Raw genomic sequence first — 19385 nt, 5'->3', positions numbered from 1 at the left:
GGGCAGAAAAGATTAAGTTTCATAGATTTCAGACTAGCAAGTTTTAACTTTAATTAAGTAAAACATTTTTAAATGTTTAAAGTTGGATAGGTGACATAATTGAGTATTTGAGGAGAGTAGTGAAGGTTTGGAATAGGTACCAGGAAACAGGAGAGATCACACCAAAACTTAAAGTGAATACCAACTGGTGCTAAGGGCAGCTGAGGTTGGAAATCGTACAATCATAGTGGCACCAAATGGAGAGGTCAAGGAAATAAAATTCTAAATAAAAAGAGCTGGAAGCATAAGAGATTGTGAGTGAAGAATAAGACATTAAAGTCTGAGATTTTCACATAATGACAATGTGCAATTTGTGGCCATCAGTGTTGGTCAGGGGAATCAAGGTAAAATAATTGGTTTTGAAAGTGTGAAGCTACAGCAGTATGAGTCACCCATTTGGACACTAAGATACACAATATGACAACCAGAGTTAAGGTAAAAGGAAAACTATGAGAAATTATTCCACAGGTATAAAGGAGAAGCCCAAGATATGGGAGAGGTCAGTGTCATGAAAGCGTGAAGGGTAGTATAAGCCTTAAGATACCAAAGAATAAATTCCAGTGATACCAGTGACTCCAGCACTTACTAATTTATCCATGGGATGTAATATGCAGACATTTTTCCAAAAAATACACTTGAACTAGTATAAGCTACATATTATATTTTACCTATCTTAACCAATACAACCAAAGATATTTATGGATTAAACTATCCACTTTTGCTTCCTCACAGCCCGCAGCATTTGCATATCATGTATTATTAGTTGATACCATAAGCCATTAGAATTAGATGAAGAGGCACTAACTGCTGAAACAATTCCTAAAAAGCACATAATAAGGAAATGTATTCAAGAAATTTTAGAACCTCTTATTACCACTTAATTCTTGTGAGTATAAATATCCATGGGTTACTTCATCATATAATGTCATGTAGAGGTTAGATAGCATTTCCTTTTCCCTGTCAAAGAAACAGTCATATTAGAAAGTGGCAATGAAAATATGCAAATTCCATTTTAAAATATTAGCAAACCTACCAATAGTCTGAGATTCATAAGCACCTTTCTTGAAGAACTGTCCAAGTTAAGGAAAATTCCGTATTCTTCACGTCAGAAGTCCCACCTTATTTCTTTTTGAGATATTTTTCTATAAAGCAGAATTTACCCTAGTCTGTAAATAGTGCCCATGACCCACTATCCTTTGACTGTGGTCCAATTTTTCCTATTCTCAATACGAGTCACAGCAAATTTTTAAGGAAGTTATTATAATAAAGCAAACAAGAACATCTTTAAACAGCCAAAGAATCTCAGATTCCATCACTTATCAGTAAAATGTCTGGAAAAGATGATTTATCTAATACTGTAACATGTAAATAACTGAAATCATATAATGTTAGTGTTGGAAGACATCTTAAGAGTCCATTTAGTAGAAGATCCTTATACAGATGTGGAAAGTGATGCCCAGAGATGTAAATTTTACAAAAGTCTAAGCATGTGAGGTCAATCAGGACTCAAATCTAAGTCTTCCAATTCCATATACAGTGCTCTTATCTCTACACAATCCTAAGAGCATAGTTAGCATAAACTACTTGATATTCTTTATGTGGAAGGGATAAATGATTCTGGAAAGAAACACTCAAGTCTGAACCCAACCTTCAAGAAACAGAGTACAAGGATTTAAATACCGAGTAATTGAGGAAGATGTACAAAGAGGTGATGAAGTCTTGTGAAGGCTGTACTGATTCGGCAACTTGCATAAAGAGTTTTCTTTCCTAGTCACCTTCTCCTTTGACAGCTTCAGAAAAGGAGGGATAATCTAGAGCCAAATGCAAGTATGTTAGTGCCTGAGGTCACACTGGTAATTCAGCATTCTTGGATGATAAAACTCTTAAAAGATAATTAATCATACCTTGGCTCCTCATTAATTATGCTTCTGGTGTAAAATTGCCTTTTGTAATTAAATTACATTTAATATAAAGTAAAATTTAAATAAACTATACAATGTTCTTTTGCAAAGCCATGGTTTTCTTAAGTATGCACTTAATCATGTCATTAATAGTTGGTCAATATATAGTAATGGATTTTACAAAGCAGGGAAAACCTATGGTATAGAGAGAACAAGAAAACTCAGTCATCAGACTCTAGGCTATATATAAAGGCTTTGACTTAAGTGCAACGTGGAGAATCAACACAGTTATTCAAATGACACAGGTAATTTTGTTTTTGATTATCTCTATCATTGAGCAAATTATCCACTTAAGATTGCATGTATAAACACGATTCCAAAAAGGCAAGCAGCTAGGTGGAGAGGAAAGTAGCACTTTAGAAAAATGAGAATTCTAATTATAGGTGTCTTCAATTTTACATGGAACCCTGAGCACTGAGTTTTAATGACCATGCAAGATGTGGAAAAAAGACTCTCACGTTACACAAGATTGACAGGAATTGGTACTGAGATGCCACACAGAACCAAAACCTTTAAAAGACAATGTTTTCAGCAAGAGTGGGGAAGGAAAAAACTTATCCCCTAATGAAAAAATATGATTAAAACATGTCTCCATCCCAGCTCCAGGTTGGAAAAAAAGGAAGACTATTCCTCCTGATTAGTCATAATCATAACTCTACATATATGAGTTTGGAAGTCAAATCTACACCAAATATATGGGCCAGGGAAACAGAAACCAAAAACTTCATTTAAAATGACCTCTGATTTGTAACACTTCTGAAGCGCATGGCAAAGGAAAAAGCAAAAGCAAATTATCTTTTTAAAAATTCTCTTGAAGAAGGGCAAATTGAAAATTCCCACAGATTTAGATCAACTATATATGAAAGAATGTACAAAATATATATAACACCCAAAGAACAAGTTAACATGAGTGAGAATCAGACAAAACAACAAACACAACATTTGGATCCCCCAAGAATTTTGTATAGTGAATTGATCAGATACCAATCTTGAAATAACTATAGAATATGAGCAAAAAACATGACACACGGCATATTTTAAGAACCATCAAATAAAATTTCTGGAGGTAAAAAATAGAATCACTGAAATTAAAATCCCAAAGGAAAGGTTAAACTGTGGATTAGATTCAGCTAGATAAAGAATAAGTGAACTAGAGAGAAGATGGGGAGAAATTACCAAGAACAAAATCGAGAGACAGAATAGATGAAAAATATGAAGCAATGTTAAAGAATATAGAGAACAGGATGACAAAATCTAATACACATCTAATAGAAGATACAAAGGGACAGTAAAGAGATTGAAAGAGGGGAAATATTCTAAAAGATAAATATATTAGAATTTTCCAGAATTGAAGAAAGGCACGCATTCTCAGATTTAAGAAGCACAGCAAATACTAAGACAGAGGGGAGAAAAGGAAATATACCTCTAAATATATCATAGTGAGCGACAACACAAAAAGATATTCCATGTTCTAATATCTGAAACTGTGAATGTCACCTTATTTGGAGAAAATGTCTTTGCAGATGTAATAAAGTTAAGATCTTGAAATGAAATATACAATGACAGGCATGCTTGTAAGAGAAAGGAAGAAGGAGATGAGATACAGACACAGGAAAAAAAAGCCATGTGAAGACTCATGGGAAGATGGAGGCAGAGATGGGAGTTATGTTGCCACAAACCAAAGAACACCTAGGGTTGGCCGGGCACAGTGGCTCACGCCTGTAATCCCAGCACTTTGGGAGGCCAAGGCGGGCAGATCACGAGGTCAGGAGATCGAGACCATCCTGGCGAACACGGTGAAACCCCGTCTCTACTAAAAATATAAAAAATTAGCCGGGGGTGGTGGTGGGCACCTGTAGTCCCAGCTTCTCTGGAGGCTGAGGCAGGAGAATGGTGTGAACCCGGGAGGCAGTGGAGCTTGCAGTGAGCGGATATCGCGCCACTGCACTCCAGCCTGGGTGACAGAGCGAGACTCCGTCTCAAAAAAAAAAAAAAAAAAAAAGAACACCTAGTGTTCCTGTTAAAAAAGCAAAAATGTTAGCAGAGAGCACAGTAAAAAAGACAAAAAAATAAGTTTAATAGAAAAAAAGGCAAATTTTTCATAAGCTCCTGAAAGATTCCTTGTTCTATTTTTTTTTTTTTTTTTTTTTTAAGAAGAAGGAAAAGGAGAATGAAGAAGAGAAGACAAGGAGCAAGAGGCGGTAGTAATATTTAAGACTGTGACATTTCAACACTTGGACTAAAAAATATAAGGGAATGTTTGAGGGCTAAGGAAAACACTTGAAGGTAAAAGAAAAATTTCCAAATCTTTATTTACCTCAGTTCTTTTACTGTGCTGTTGTACTTGTAAACTCTTTCTCCCACCTTTTTTTCCTACTGAAAAATCAGAGGACTTTTCTTCTCCACAAAGGAATACTGACGTTTCAAATCTAAATGACACAGAAATCGGAATCACTCTTGAATTTCTTTTTGCTTTTTCTTATTCTTTTCAAATTTTAATTATGGAAACTTTCTAACATATACAAAAATATACAGAATCCCATCACCCAGTTTCAACAGTGGCCAATCCTATTCCATCTATATCCCATCCCTGTTCCCATCCCTTATTATTTTTGAAAGAAATCACAGTATATTATTTCATCTGTAAAGATTTTAATAGAAATCTCTACAAGGTGTCTTTTTTTGTAGAGATTGGGCTGGGTGTGGTGGCGCATACCTGTAATCCCAGCACTCTGGGAGGCCAAGCTGAACAGATTTCTTGAGGTCAGAAGTTCAAGACCAGCCTAGCCAACATGATGAAACCCCATCTCTACTAAAAATACCAAAAAAAAAAAAAAAAAAATAGACATGGTGACACACGCCTGTAGTCCCAGCTACTCAGGAGGCTGAGGCACAAGAATCGCTTGAACCTGGGAAGTGAGCTGAGATCGAGTCACTGTACTCCAACCTGGGTGACACAGCATGACTCCATCTCAAAAACAAAACAAAACAAAACAAAAAACACCATATGACAGCTAAAAATTAACAATTTCTTAATACCATCAAATATACAGGCAGCATTCACATTTCCAGTTGTCTCATAAATTTCATAAAACTTCTTAACATTTTGCATCAGGACTCAATAAAATCCCAGCATCACAGTTGACTGAAATGTCTTTTTAACTTCTTTTCATCTATAAGTTCTCCTTCTATAGCTTTTACTATCATTATAATTATTATTACTAGGTCATTTGTCTTGTAGATTTTCCACAGTCAGGATTATGCTGATTGTATCACCATGGCTGTAGGATTCTACACGCTTGAACATATTAAAGTTCAATAGTCGAGGAAGATGCAAAACCACTCTCTAGGTGGTGATGGTGATGTTATTCCATCAGGAAGCACATAATGTCCAGTTGGCTACTTGTGGTATTAGCAGCTACTTATAAATAATAACTAGATCTAGTAAATCATGAGGGACTGGCTGGGCATGGTGGCTCACGCCTGTAATCCCAGCACTTTGGGAAGCCAAGGTGGGCAAATCACCTGAGGTCAGGAGTTCAAGACTAGCCTGGACAATATGGTGAAACCCTGTCTCTACAAAAAAATAATAATAATAATACAAAAATTAGCCAGGTGTGGTGGTGCATGGCTGTAGTTCCAGCTACTCAGGAGGCTGAGGCAGGAGAATTGCTTGAACCTGGGAGGCAGAGGTTGTGAGCCAAGATTGCACCACTGCACTCCAGCCTAGGTGACAGGGCAAGACTCTGTCTCAAAAATAAATAAATAAAAATAAAAAGAATAAATCATGAGAGACTGCAAAATGGTTATATTATAAATCCATCATTCCTTCAATCATTAGTTAGAATATTTCTTTTTTCTGTGTGTAGAGATGGGATCTTGCTAAGTTGCCCAGACTGGAGTGCAGTAACTATCCACAGGTGTGATTATAGCACACACTACAGTTTCAAACTCCCAGGCTCAAGTGATTGTCCCACCTCAGCCTCCTGAGTACTGAACTATAAGCACACACCACCATGCCTGGCTACTAGAATACTTCTACAAATAGAAACTTTCTCTCATGTACTATTTGGTTGCCCAGTGGTACAGTTTCATATAGAATGGCAAGATATAGAGAGATTCAACTGATTTAAAAAAAGAAGAAAGGCAGGCAAGATAATTGCTCTATTGTTTTCCTTTATTTACCACTTTTCATAACAAAGACTTGGCTCACTTGTAACCTCTAAAAATGACAAAATAATTTTATACCATTTTGAACACATAGACTTAAATGTATTTGATGCAGTTTAATTCCCTGAAATTATTATACTTATTGATGCTCCAATTTTCTCATCTTTTATAGGAAAAGGTGGGAGCCTCTTCAAGTAGGCTCTTGAGTCCTTCTGATGATGCCCTGGTAGCAGTCTTTTTTATTAATAGTTTCCTTATCTCCGGAAGACAAGATGTTCCAGGCTTACTGTACATTTCCTTTCACAGACATGCAATCAGCATTTTTCTAAAGAGCCTTTTAATAAGAAATGGTATTTCAAGACTAAAGTTTGGGCATTAGAAGCTGAACTTCTTTTTAATCAACATTCTTCTTTCTTATTGTTTCTCTTCTTTCTCCTTTTTCCTCTTATTGGACTGTCAAAATTTTTTTTTTTTTTTTTTTTTTTTTGAGACAGAGTCTTGCTCTGTCACCCAGGCTAAAAGCACAGTGGTGCGATCTCAAGACCTTTCATAACACAAACATTCCATAAACCAGGGTTCCCCAATCTCTGGGCCGTGAACCAAAACTGGTCCACACAGTAGGAGGTAAGTGGCTGGAGAGGAAGCATTACCACCTGAGCTCCACCTCCTGTCAGATTAGCGGCAGCATTAGGTTCTCATAGGGGCACAAACCCTATTGTGAACTGTGCATGCAAGCGATCTAGGTTGTGCCTCCTTATGAGAATCTAATGCCTGATGATCTTCTGAGGTAGAACAGTTTCATCCAGAAACCACCCCTGCCTCCTCCCCATCCCCTTGTCTGTGGAAAAAATAGCTTCCATGAAACCAGTCCCTAGTGCCAAAAAGGCTGGAGACCACTGCCATAAACTATACAACAATAAGATAAAATGTAATTATGAATTACATTTGAATTAAATTTTAGAAGAGAAGACACATACTCTTATGTGTGCTTCAAGTAATCCAGGGTAGACTTAAATTTCAAGAACAACTCCTCAGGACAGAGACTAACTAGACTATATCTGTGAGAGCTTCAGGTGAACTCAGCCCTAAGCAAAATTGTGACATAAAAAAAAAAAATTATAATTCATGCCACTCCGCTTTCTTAGCAAGTACCTTGGCCTTTTTTTCCAATTTTATTTATTTATTTTAAGTTGATAGATAAAATTACATGTATTTATTCTGTTTCTTAAATTTATTTTTTAATTGACAAATAAAATTATATGTATTTATGGCATACCCTGCTCCTTTTTTTCTGACTTATTTCTCCAAGAAAAAGTATCTTGCTTTTTTGACACACTATCCCTTTAAATCCAATCTCCCAAATTCATACCCTGTGAACCTCCATACTTTGCTCTTCACTTCCCTGAAGCTGCCAAATGATTAGATCCCTCTGCAGTCCTCTAGTCTCAAAGCAAGGACTTTCAACTATTTTGCCTATGACCTACAGTCAAAAGTACATTTTCTATTGAGGTACAATATACATACACAGAGAGAAGAGGTGCAGTAGAAAGCAAGGGAGAGAGAGGAGGAGGGAAAAGCACTCTAATGTTTTCAATTCTATTCTAACTTATTTATTGGGAAAAAAAAAAAAAAAAAACTAGTAGTAAACCAGCTGCAGTGGCTCTCACCTGTAATCCCAGCACTTTGGGAGGCCAAACTGGGAGGACTGCTTCAGGCCAGGAGTTCAAGACCAGCCTGGGCAATATAGTGAGACCCCACCTCTCCAAAAAATTTAAAAATTAGCCAGGCGTGGTGGTGCACACCTGTAATCCTAGCTACTCAGGAGTCTGAGGCAGGAGAATCCCTTAAGCCCAGGAGGTCCAGGCTGTGATGAGCTATGATCATGCCACTGCACTCCAGTCAGGGTGACAGAGTAAACTCCTTCCTCAAAAAAGAAAAAAAAAAAAAAAACTAGTAGTGACCTCCTAAACTGATTTCATGACCCATTAATGAATTGCAACTTGCAGTTTACTGGTGCTTTATATACCCCATATATCCTTATTGAAGTTGAGCCTTCTTATTTCTAGTATAATCATGACTTCCACTCCATTACATGACTTTTGATCTTTCACCTTTTTTCAAAAAATGATAAAGAAAATAAAATTTTAATCTGATGAATGTAAGGCCTCTTTAAATTATCAGGCCCAAAGAGGCATTAAAATGAGATAGCAGTCACTGTCTCACATCCCCTTGAGCTAAGCAATTATTTCAAAGTTGCCTGCTATGTGGACTCTAGACTGTCACCAAGTAGCCACAAATTAACCTAACAATGCCATACACTGGATACCATAATTCATACATTACAGTTCAGCACTGTATAGCCAATCACTAATCAATGTTATTTCTGTAAACCAGTGAGAATTCCTGAAAAACAACTTTTGTAATCAACCCATCTCCTGATTGGTACCTTTTTTCTTAAAAACTTGAACCTCTCCTTTGTTCTCCAGAGTACCTCCCAAGTGTTTCCCAGGCTGCAGTCCTCAACCTGGACCCAAATAAACTCTCTACTTATATTAATTTTGCCTCAGTTTCCTTATTTAGGTAAACAAAAGTATAAGTGTATTTTTTAATTATGAGCTGCTTCACACATTTCATAGAATAAGGATGATTTGGTATACCTAATGAATAAGTAAAAACATTTGTCCCGTACCCCATTTTTAATTTTTTTTTATTTTTATATATTTAGAGGGCGCAAGTGCAGATTTCTCACATGCACATAGGCATTGTGGTGAGTTTAGGCTTTCAGTGTACCCAGCACAAAATTCAACCCTCACCCCTCCTCCCTTTTGTAGTCCCAATGTCTATTATTCTACTCTGTATGTCCATGTGTACCCATTGTTTCGCTCGCACTTACAAGGGAAAACACGCACTGTACCCCATTCTTTTGAGGCATGTGCTTTCCACAGTGCTAACCTATCTTGAACAATGCTAATGGAAGAAGATAAAGGGATGCTTCCACGACCTTCCTTTTCTTCCTAGGTAACAAGTTTTATCGTAGTCTTCTAGAAATAATTGCTTCATCTTTTACCATCTACCAAACAGAAGTAGTGGTGAAAACGTTAGATTAAATAAAAGTGAAATACAGATTTCTGGAAGGTAGAGGAGATTTTTATTTAGGTGCCTCTCCAATCATAATGTGTAGGTAATTTCCAGTTTCACCAACAGGTAAGATGAGCATTTAGTTAAAGATAAAGTGACATAAGCTCTGAATGTTTTCCCAGAGGCTTTTGTACTTTTTTTATTTTTCAGTCATTTTATAAATAATAATAAATACAGATTGAGCATTTCTCCTACATGCATATAAAATGCTAGAACTTCTATAACTAACAAAAGGCAACCAGGCAATGCAGCATACAAGAAAGAACTGCTAAAAGATTCAAATAGCTTGGCCAGGCGCAGTGGCTCAATGCCTGTAATCCCAGCACTTTGGGAGGCCGAGGTAGGCGGATCACAAGGTCAGGAGATCGAGACCATTATGGCTAATACAGGGAAAACCCGTCTCTACTAAAAATACAAAAAATTAGCCACACATGGTAGTGATCGCCTGTAATCCCAGCTACTCGGGAGGCTGAGGCAGGAGAATGGCTTGAACCCGGGAGGTGGAGCTTTCGGTGAGCCAAGATCGTGCCACTGCACTCCAGCCTGGGCAACAGAGTGAGATTCCATCTCAAAAAAAAAAAAAAAAGGCCGAGTGTGATGGCGTGCACCTGTAGTCCCAGCTATTCAGGAGGCTGAGGCAGAAGAATCACTTGAACCCAGGAGGTGAAGGTTGCAGTGAGCCATGGTTGCACCACTGCACTCCAGCCTGGGTGACAGAGTGAGACGCTATCTAAAAAAAAAAAAAAAGATTCAAATATCTTAATTTCATGGAAGGCACAAAGTCAAGCCAAGAGGAAAGAACCTTCTGTTTCCTTCTTAAATTCTCTTTAAGACAAACTTAACAGACATATGGATAATTGTTCTCCTCTAACTAGAATCCTATGATTCCAGTTAGCTTATAGCTTCCTTATAGGCTTCCACATGTGATACAGTTTGACTCTGTGTCCCTACCCAAATCTCAAGTTGAATTGTAATCCCCAATGTTGGGGGAGAGACCTGGTAGGAAGTGACTGGATCATGGAGGCAGATTTCCCACTTGCTGTTCTCATGATACTGAGTGAGTTCTCATGAAATCTGTTTGTTTAAAAGTATGTGGCACTTCCCCCTTCATTCTCTCTCCTGCTGGCCTTGTGAAGGTGTGCTTGCTCCCCCGTCCCCTTCCACCATGACTCTAAGTTTCCTGAGGCTTCCCCAGTCTTGCTTCCTGTAATGTCTGCAGAACCATGAGCAATTAAACCTCTTTTCTTTATAAATTACCTAGTCTCAAGTAGTTCTTTAAAACAATGTGAGAACCGACTTAGACAACATGGAAGCCTATAGACTTCCACATGGTTGCGAGAGAAGTCAGAAAAAATGTAAGAACAGCTATTTAGGAGTTAAAATTATGCTACTGAAAGAATGACCACAAATATGTATGATCCTATACACACGGTACATTATGAGAACACATAAGCTACGTTTTGGCACTCTTAACTTGCAAAAGAATAATTCAATAAAGTAAGTTCAGAGTTTTTAACTTACATTTTTTTATATTCTGGGCTCAAACTCCTAACTTCCGGTGACATTTTCTTCTCTATTGTTTTAGAAAACTTGATGTATTTCTTGTGGTTAATAGTTCCTGATGGCAAGCCAGTTGCAAAAGAATTAGAGCCATCATCTAAGAAGTCAATATTTTCCTCTGCCTGGGGAATATAAGAGCTACAATCAAGCATGTCATCTTTGCACATACATATTAAATATGAAATTCTGGGTCAAATCATTCATTTTAGATCGATATTCTTTCTCAAATAGTGCTACCGAAGAGAATTTTGATGAAAAAGGTTTTACTCACTAGTGTATTATTTTTCCAGATTCAGTACATACTCTAAATAACTCCAATTTTCCATAGTGCACTATACAGCTATAAAATGAACATCATGTATTAATATATCTAACAGTTATTTAATCTAGCAATTTTTCTTTTTTTGAGACAGCGTCTCTTTTTGTTGCCTAGAGTGGAGTGCAGTAGTGCAATCATGGCTCACTGCTGCCTTGACCTCCCAGGCTCAAGCAATTCTCCCACCTCAGCCTCCTGAGAAGCTGAGACCACAGACATGCACCATCACGCCTGGCTAATTTTTTTATTATTTGTAGAGATGAGGTCTCTCTACATTGCCAAGGCTGGTCTCAAACTTCTGAGCTCAAGCAGTCCTCCCACCTCAGCCTCCCAATGTGCTAGGACTACAGGCATGAGCTACCTCTCCCGGCCTGGATCCAGCTCTTAAGGTATCAAGGTACAAAAGATTATCATACTCTTTGCCAAGCAAGGTACAAAAGTTTATCATACTCTTTGCAAAGTAGTATTTTTATTATAAAAATTAACTCGATTTTAGATACAAACCAAAGCCATGATCCATGAAAAAAATAATCAGTAAGTTAAACTTCATTTAAATTAAAAGCTTCTGCTCTGTGAAAGACACCATATCAAGACAATGGAAGGAGAAGTCACAGACTGGGAGAAAATGTTTTCAAAAGACATATCTGATAAATAACTGTTATCCAAAATATACAAAGAACTCTTAAAACATAATAAAAAAGAACTCAATTTTAAAATGAGCTAAAGACTTGAACAGATACCTCACCAAAGAAGATGTACACAAACATGGTAAATAATGACATGAAAAGAAGCTCAAAATTATAATGGGATTAGGGAACTGCAAATTAAAAGGAAACACCATTATAGACCTGTTAGAATGATGAAATTTTAACAAAAAAAACCATAAAACTTTGATAAAAGAAACTGAAGAAGACACAAATAAATGAGAAAATAGCCCAAGTTCATGGATTCAAAAAATTAATATTGTTTAAATGTCCATACTATCCAATGCATTTCACAGATTCAATGCAATTTCTCTCAAAATTCCAATGTCATTTTTCACAGAAATCAAAAAATTCCAAAATTCATATGGAACCAGAAAATACCCCATACAGCCAAAGGAATTTTAAGCAAAAAGAACAAAGTTGGAGGCATCACACTTCCTAATTTCAAAACAATTATAAAGCTATAGTAATCAAAACAGAATGTTACTGGCATAAAAACAGACACACCAACCAATAGGACAGGATAGAAAGCCTAGAAATTTTCCAAATATTTACATTCAGCTGATTTTCAACAAAGGTGCCAAGTACATACAATGGGGAAAGAACAGTCTCTTCAATAAATGGCATTGGGAAAACTGGATATCCCCTGAAGAAAAATGAAATTGGGACATCATCTCACACCATATACAAAAATAAATTTAAAATGCATTAAATATTTAAACACAAGACCTAAAACTGTAAAGTTACAAGAAGATGGGGGAAAAGCTCTACCACATTGGTCTGGGGAATGATTTGTTGGATAAGACTCTATAAGCACAGGCAACAAAAGCAAAAATGGAAAATGGGATTATATGAAACTAAAAAGCTTCTATACAGCAAGGGAAACAATCAACAGGGGAGAAACAACCCACAGAAGGGGAGAAAATATTTGCAAACCCTACATCTGTTAAGGGGTTAAGGGGTTTATACCCAGATTACATAGGGAACTCAATTCAAGCAAGAAAACAAACTATCCAATTAAAAAATGTGTGAAGGATCTGAACAGACATTCTCAAAAGAAGACATACAAATGGCCTACAGGTTTGTGAAAAAATGCTCAATATCACTAATTATTAGGGAAATGCAAAATAAAACCACAATGAGATACCATCTCACACTATTCTGTTAGATATTCTGTTAGAATAGCTATTATCAAAAAGACAAAGGAAACAAGTGTTGGCAAGGATGTGGAGAAAAGGGAACATCTGCACACTGTTGGTATGAATGTTAGTACAGCCATTCTAGAAAACAGTATGGAGGTTCCTCAAAACCTAAAAACAGAATTACCACATGATCCAGCAATCCCATTTCTGGGTACATATCCAAAGGAATTGAAATTATTCATTTCAACTCCCATATTCATTTCAGCATTATTCACAATAGCCAAGATATAAAATAACCTAAGTGTCCATCAACAAATGGATACATGAAGAAAATGTGGTGAATATACACAAATGAATACTATACAGCTTTTAAAAAGAAGGAAACTCTGTCATTTACCATAACATGGATAGAACTGGAAGACATTATGCTAAGCAAAATAAGAGGCACAGAAAGACAAACACTATATGATCTCACTTACATGTGAAATCTAAAAATGTTGTTCTCATAGAAACAGGGAGTAGAAGGATGGTTATCAGAGGTTGTGGGGTGGAGAGGTTTGAAGGAGGAAGAGGGATGGGGAATGGGAAGACATTGATCAAAGGGTACAGAGTTTCAGTTAGACTGGAGGAACAACTTTTAGTGATCTAATGCATTGTATGGTGAACATGGTTAATAAATAATATATACTTCAAAATCAAATCACTAAAATATTGTTTATGTTCTTACCACAAAAAAATAAGTTGGTAATGAATATGTTAATAGCTAGATCAACTATTTCTATAATGTATACATAGATCAAAATACTACATTATGCCCCATAAATACACACAATTATTATTTGTCAATTTAAAATAATAATAAAAAACTCAATTAAGGAAAAAGAATGGCAATAATCCAAAACACTGACAACAACAAATGCTGGCAAGGATGTGAAGCAAGAACTCTCATCATTGCCGATGGGAATGCAAAATGGTACGACCACTTTGGAAGACAGTTTGGCAGTTTCTTACAAAACTAAACATGCTTTTACCATACAATTTAACTATTGTACTTGTTGGTATTTACTCAAACAAGTTGAAACTTTATTTCCACATAAAAACCTACAATTGGATGTTTATAGCAGCTGTACTCATAATTACCAAAACTTGAAAGCAATCAAGATGTCCTTCAGTAATTAATAAGTAAACTGTGTTAAATGTAGAGAATGGGATATTATTTAGTGCTAAAAAGAAACGATCTATCAGGTCTTGAAAATACATTTTAAAACTTTAAACGCACATTAAGTGAAAAAAGCCCGACCTGAATGGTTCCATATTGTATAACTCCAACTATACAACATTCTGGAAAAGGCAAAACTATGGAGATGGTAAAAAAACCAGTGTTTGCCAGGAGATGGGGGAAGGAGAAGTAAATAGCTAAAGCACAGAGGATTTTAGGGCAAAAATAATAATCAACACAGTAAACAGACAACCAACAGAATGGGAGAAAATATTTGCACACTATACATCCAACAAAGGACTAATATATAGAATTTACAAGGAATTCAAACAAATCAGCAGAAAAACCACAAGTACTCCCATTAAAAAATGGGAAAATAACCTGAACAGATATTTCTCAAAAGAAGATATACAGTCAACAAATATATGAAAAATGCTCAACATCACCAATCACCAGGGAAATGCAAATTAAAACCACAGTGAGATATCACCTTACCCCAGCCAGAATGGCCATTATTAACAAGTCAAAAAACAATAGATGTTGGTGCAGATGGAATGAAAAGGGAAAATTTATATGCTGCTAGTGGGAATGTAAATTAGCATAATTTCCACAGAAAACAATATGGAGATTTCTCAAATAAATAAAGGTTGATCTATCATTCAATCCAGCAATCCCACTACTGGGTACCTACCCAAAGGGAAAAAAAAAGTCATTGTATCAGAAAAAAACAAAAACAAAAACACCTAACATATATGTTTATCTCAGCACAATTCACAATACCAAAGGTATGGAACCAACCTAAGTGTCCATCAACTGATGAGAGGTTAAAGAAAATGTGGTATATATACTATGGAATACTACTCATCCATAAAAAAGAACAAAATAATGTCTTTTGCAGCAACTTGGATGAAACTGGAGGCCATTATCCTAAGTGAAGTAACTCAGGAACAAAAAAACAAATGCCACATATTCTCATTTATAAATGGGAGCTAAGCTATGGATCCAAAAAGGCATATAGAGTGATAGAGATTCAGAAGTGGAGAGGGGGCAGGGAAGTGAAGGATGAAAAACTACCTGTTGGGTACAACATATACTATTCAGGTAACAGGTACACTAAAAGCCCAGACTTCACCACTTGGTGACAATAAACATGTTTAGAAAAAGAGGAATGCAGTTGGAAATATTCTCTCCTGAAATTTGGCTGTTTGCTTAAGACACCTGGCAGCATCCAGTCGATCAAAGGTGTATTAGTCCTGAGCCTCTGAACCCAAAGTTGACCCTGAAGATCACACAGACAATTTATAAAGATTACCAAGAAAGTTTAGAGAGAATCTCTATTTCCACAGGATGGAAATTAGCAGAACTATTTCAGTGACTTTTAGACTCTGCATCATTTGTCTTATAACAAAGGCATACCTTTAGATTGTTTCAAAAAGGCAATTCGATTTGCTGCCTTGATGAGATGTGTATTACAAATGATGAACGGATTCCTAAAGAGATTGAAAAAAATGACCCAAAATAGAAAGCAGAGGGGGAAAAGGGGTAGGAAATCTAAAAAGACAGAAAAACCTGTTACCAAAGGCCAAGTGAATGAAAACGAAGAGTGAGGAGAAGGTTTTGACACAGAAGAAGAAAAGAATCTTGGAAACACTGTAGTAAAAGGTAAGCCATCTGGGAAGTATAAATTACACAGTCTAAGGAAAACAAACTGGTATGATACTTTAATATTAATTTTTAAGAATTCATCTTCAAAATCATTTTATAAGGGCAAAATCAACAAAGTAGTAAGTATAAAAAGGTAAACTTTAAATGTATATATGTGTATATATGTGATATAAAGTACATATCTCAGCACTTTTCAAGTCTCTGAGATTATTTTTCAGACTATATTATAGGTATATGTTTTACACAGTAGCGTCAGATCTTCTACAAGGATAAATTTAAAAGATTAGGACTCTCAATTGACAATGCTGAATTTCACTTGAGCCCTAAACTCCCAGAAAACAGTGAGGGTTAAAGGAATCCCCCCACCCTTTTGTGTTCTGGAAAATGGCTTACTGTAAACCACCCCTCCCCATATGACTTAGGTAAGACTCTGGAATGCCCCCCTTGTTTACTTATGACAATGCAAGACACACGCCCTCAAAATTCCCTTTCTTTGCATCATAAATTATTAGCTGAATTGTTTTATCCCCACTGATAATCAGAACAAAATAGACTGACTTCATGATAAAATACTCTCCAATTTACTTATATAATCATTCTACTGTTTCATCCCGTTTCCCCACACCTGGTTCTTTCCAGCCTCTCTCTATAAAACTCCTGCCCAACCCTTGAGACACCTGCAGATCTTAGAGTCACAGCATTCTTCCCATTGCAATAGTCCTCCTCCTCTTCCAATTTCAATAGTCCCTTTCTTCCCTTGCAATAATTATTTTGAATAAAGTCTCTGCTTACTAAGTCCAGATTTGTTTTTATTTGAAAAAATTTGTCTTATTTGACAGAATACTAGCAAAAAAAAAAAAAGAGGCAGAGGCATCTAAAAAGACAGAAGGGCATAAAAATCTGAAGCACAGATAAGATGGCTAAAGAAATTTGATGTCCTCTACATTATTTTTTGGTTATACTCTCACATCATTAATTACATTATCTACAACCTCTCATGTAAGTTTAACCCTTTTGATCTCCACAAAACTTATCCACCAAAATACTCTCATTGTACACCACAGAAGATCTCTCAGTATTATATGGGTTGTTGGGATGGGAGTTCAATATATGTTCACTAAAATGACTCAAAAGTCATCTCAGTTATTCAGCCAGTTCCTTATAACTATTACTCTATGAATTTGCTTACTGATCATAGATATGAGGTAATATAAACTAATTTTAAAAAGAAGAAATCTTTAGAAACTGTTTTAAATACCTGGCAGAATAAATGTATGTTAGTTTCCATCTTTCTGTTTAGAGGTAAATTCTGTCCTTAAAGAATCCAGGCTTTGATGAACAAGTATGAATGAGCAATAGTACAAAAGGATTTCCTGCCAAAAAAAAAAGAGAAAGAAAAAATCATATGCTTGTTTAGGACACTTAAGCAATTATATTTACCTACCTGAAGTTATCTCTTCAATGTAACACTGACTTAGGGTATGATACACAGTATTTCACCAACACAGATATGTGGGCAAACACTAGAAAAAGCAGTTAGTAGACTATAAATCACAGATCATCCAGTTCCTTAACTTTATCTTTTGTGGTATGAGGAGAAATCCAGTTTCAAATGGCATACAAAGCAAAGAAATCCAAGTACATCTGTTTATTTAAATAAACCCTGAGAAGCAGAACTGCTAAGACAGTAGTAATCACCCATGTTACTGCATGCTCACTGTGTGCTAAATATGATAAAGACTTGAAGAGATCAAGTTTCCCAAGATCACACAGCCAGCAAATAGTGGAGACAGAATTTGAATTCAGACAATTTAACTCCAAGCCTGTGGTCTTCAGTCCCATAGAACATTGCCTCTCAAAACAATGCTACTGCAAACAAAAGATGTTGTAGGCCAGGTGCGGTGGCTCACGTCTGTAATCCCAGCACTTTGGGAGGCTGAGGCGGGCGGATCACGAGGTCAAGAAATCGAGACCATCCTGGCCAACATGGTGAAACTCTGTCACTAATAAAAATACAAATCAATTAGTTGGGGGTGGTGACATGCGCCTGTAATCCCAGCTACTCAGGAGGCTGAGGCAGGAGACTCGCTTGTATCCGGGAGCTGGAGATTGCAGTGAGCCAAGATCGCCCCCCTGCACTCCAGCCTGGGATATACAGCAAGACCATCTCAAAAAAAAAAAAAAAAAAAAAGCCAGGCATGGTGACTCACACCTGTAATCCCAGCACTTTGGGAGGCCAAGGGAGATGGATCACGAGGTCAGGAGTTCAAGACCAGCCTGGCCAAGATGATGAAACCCCATCTCCACTAAAAATACAAAAATTAGCCGAGTGTGGTGGCACGCGCCTATAATCCCAGCTACTCAGGAGGCTGAGGCACAGAACTGCTTGAAGCCGGGAGGTAGAGATTGCAGTGGGCCAAGATCACACCACTGCACTCCAACCTGGGTGCAAGACTGAATCAAAAACAAAAAGAAAGAAAAGATGGTGTAGCCTCACTTCAAACCAAAGACTATCACATTATGCAAAAGTGATAACCAACACTTAGAAATTCCTCAAATTTTCACATTTTCAACTCACATCTGAGTTACATTGGATGAGCTAATTTATCACAGTGCCAGCCATATTACATTATATTACACTGCTAGTTATAATCATGTCTTTTTCTTGTAAAGTTTAGCTGCAAGTATTAATATTCTAACGAAGACAGAGTACTTAAAATCATTTTTATTTATTTCTGATGTATGTTAATAGTCATTATTTTTCAATGTGATATGTCCAACATTCCTGGAATTCAAAATATGTTAAAATAAAATAGAAGCACATTGAAACTACCCATCTCAGAAAATATCTGAAAAACATGCAGGTCTCCCCAGTAACCCATCCTATGTAATCTCTTCTAGATCTTCTCCAACCAGTTGAATCTTTACCCCTAAACTACTGTGCACAGCACTTAATGTCTTCACTATTCTTGTCTTCACTATTTAACTGACAGTAATCATTTGCCTTGTATTTGTATTTAATTTTCATATGTATAGCTCCTATACCAACTATAGCCAAATTTATAAAGAACTGGGACTGGTAACTTATCATTCTTAAAATTATTTCTCATAGTATCAAATACAATGGTATATATACAATGAAGGAAAGAGTAAAGGAAAGGAGGGAAGGGATGGAGGGAGGGGAAAAGAGAGGGAGAGAGGGATGAATGAACTAATTCCCTTCCTACTAAGCTACTCATCAAGAGTTCTTGTTTTTTGTTTTTTGGGGTTTTTTTTGAGACGGAGTCTCGCTCTGTCACCCAGGCTGGAGTGCAGTGGCTTGATCTCGGCTCACTGCAAGCTCTGCCTCCCGGGTTCATGCCATCCTCCTGCCTCAGCCTCCCGAGTAGCTGGGACTACAGGCACCCGCCACCACAGCCGGCTAATTTTTTTATATTTTTAGTAGAGACGGGGTTTCACTGTGTTAGCCGG

At 36.7% G+C, this 19385-nt stretch overlaps 1 protein-coding gene across 1 annotated transcript in view; it reads right to left on the bottom strand.

Annotated features, from left to right (window-relative positions):
* Positions 1–18105, bottom strand: part of EFCAB13 (EF-hand calcium binding domain 13) — a 240572-nt gene extending 222467 nt beyond the window's left edge. Inside the window, exons 1-5 of the mRNA XM_074020056.1 lie at positions 17173–18105; positions 10830–10990; positions 4318–4429; positions 1720–1850; positions 914–996 (exon numbers count right to left, since the gene is read on the bottom strand). Of these exons, the coding sequence (XP_073876157.1) occupies positions 914–996; positions 1720–1850; positions 4318–4429; positions 10830–10990; positions 17173–17202 (517 nt within the window). The 5' untranslated portion in view covers positions 17203–18105. The remainder of the gene's footprint in view (positions 1–913; positions 997–1719; positions 1851–4317; positions 4430–10829; positions 10991–17172) is intronic.
* Between the last annotated feature and the right edge of the window lie 1280 nt (positions 18106–19385).

The sequence above is a fragment of the Macaca fascicularis genome, chromosome 16 (assembly GCF_037993035.2).
Source record: "Macaca fascicularis isolate 582-1 chromosome 16, T2T-MFA8v1.1".
Lineage (NCBI taxonomy): Eukaryota > Metazoa > Chordata > Mammalia > Primates > Cercopithecidae > Macaca > Macaca fascicularis.
Note: the sequence above shows the minus strand (reverse complement) of the source record. Positions and strands in the feature narration are given on the sequence as shown.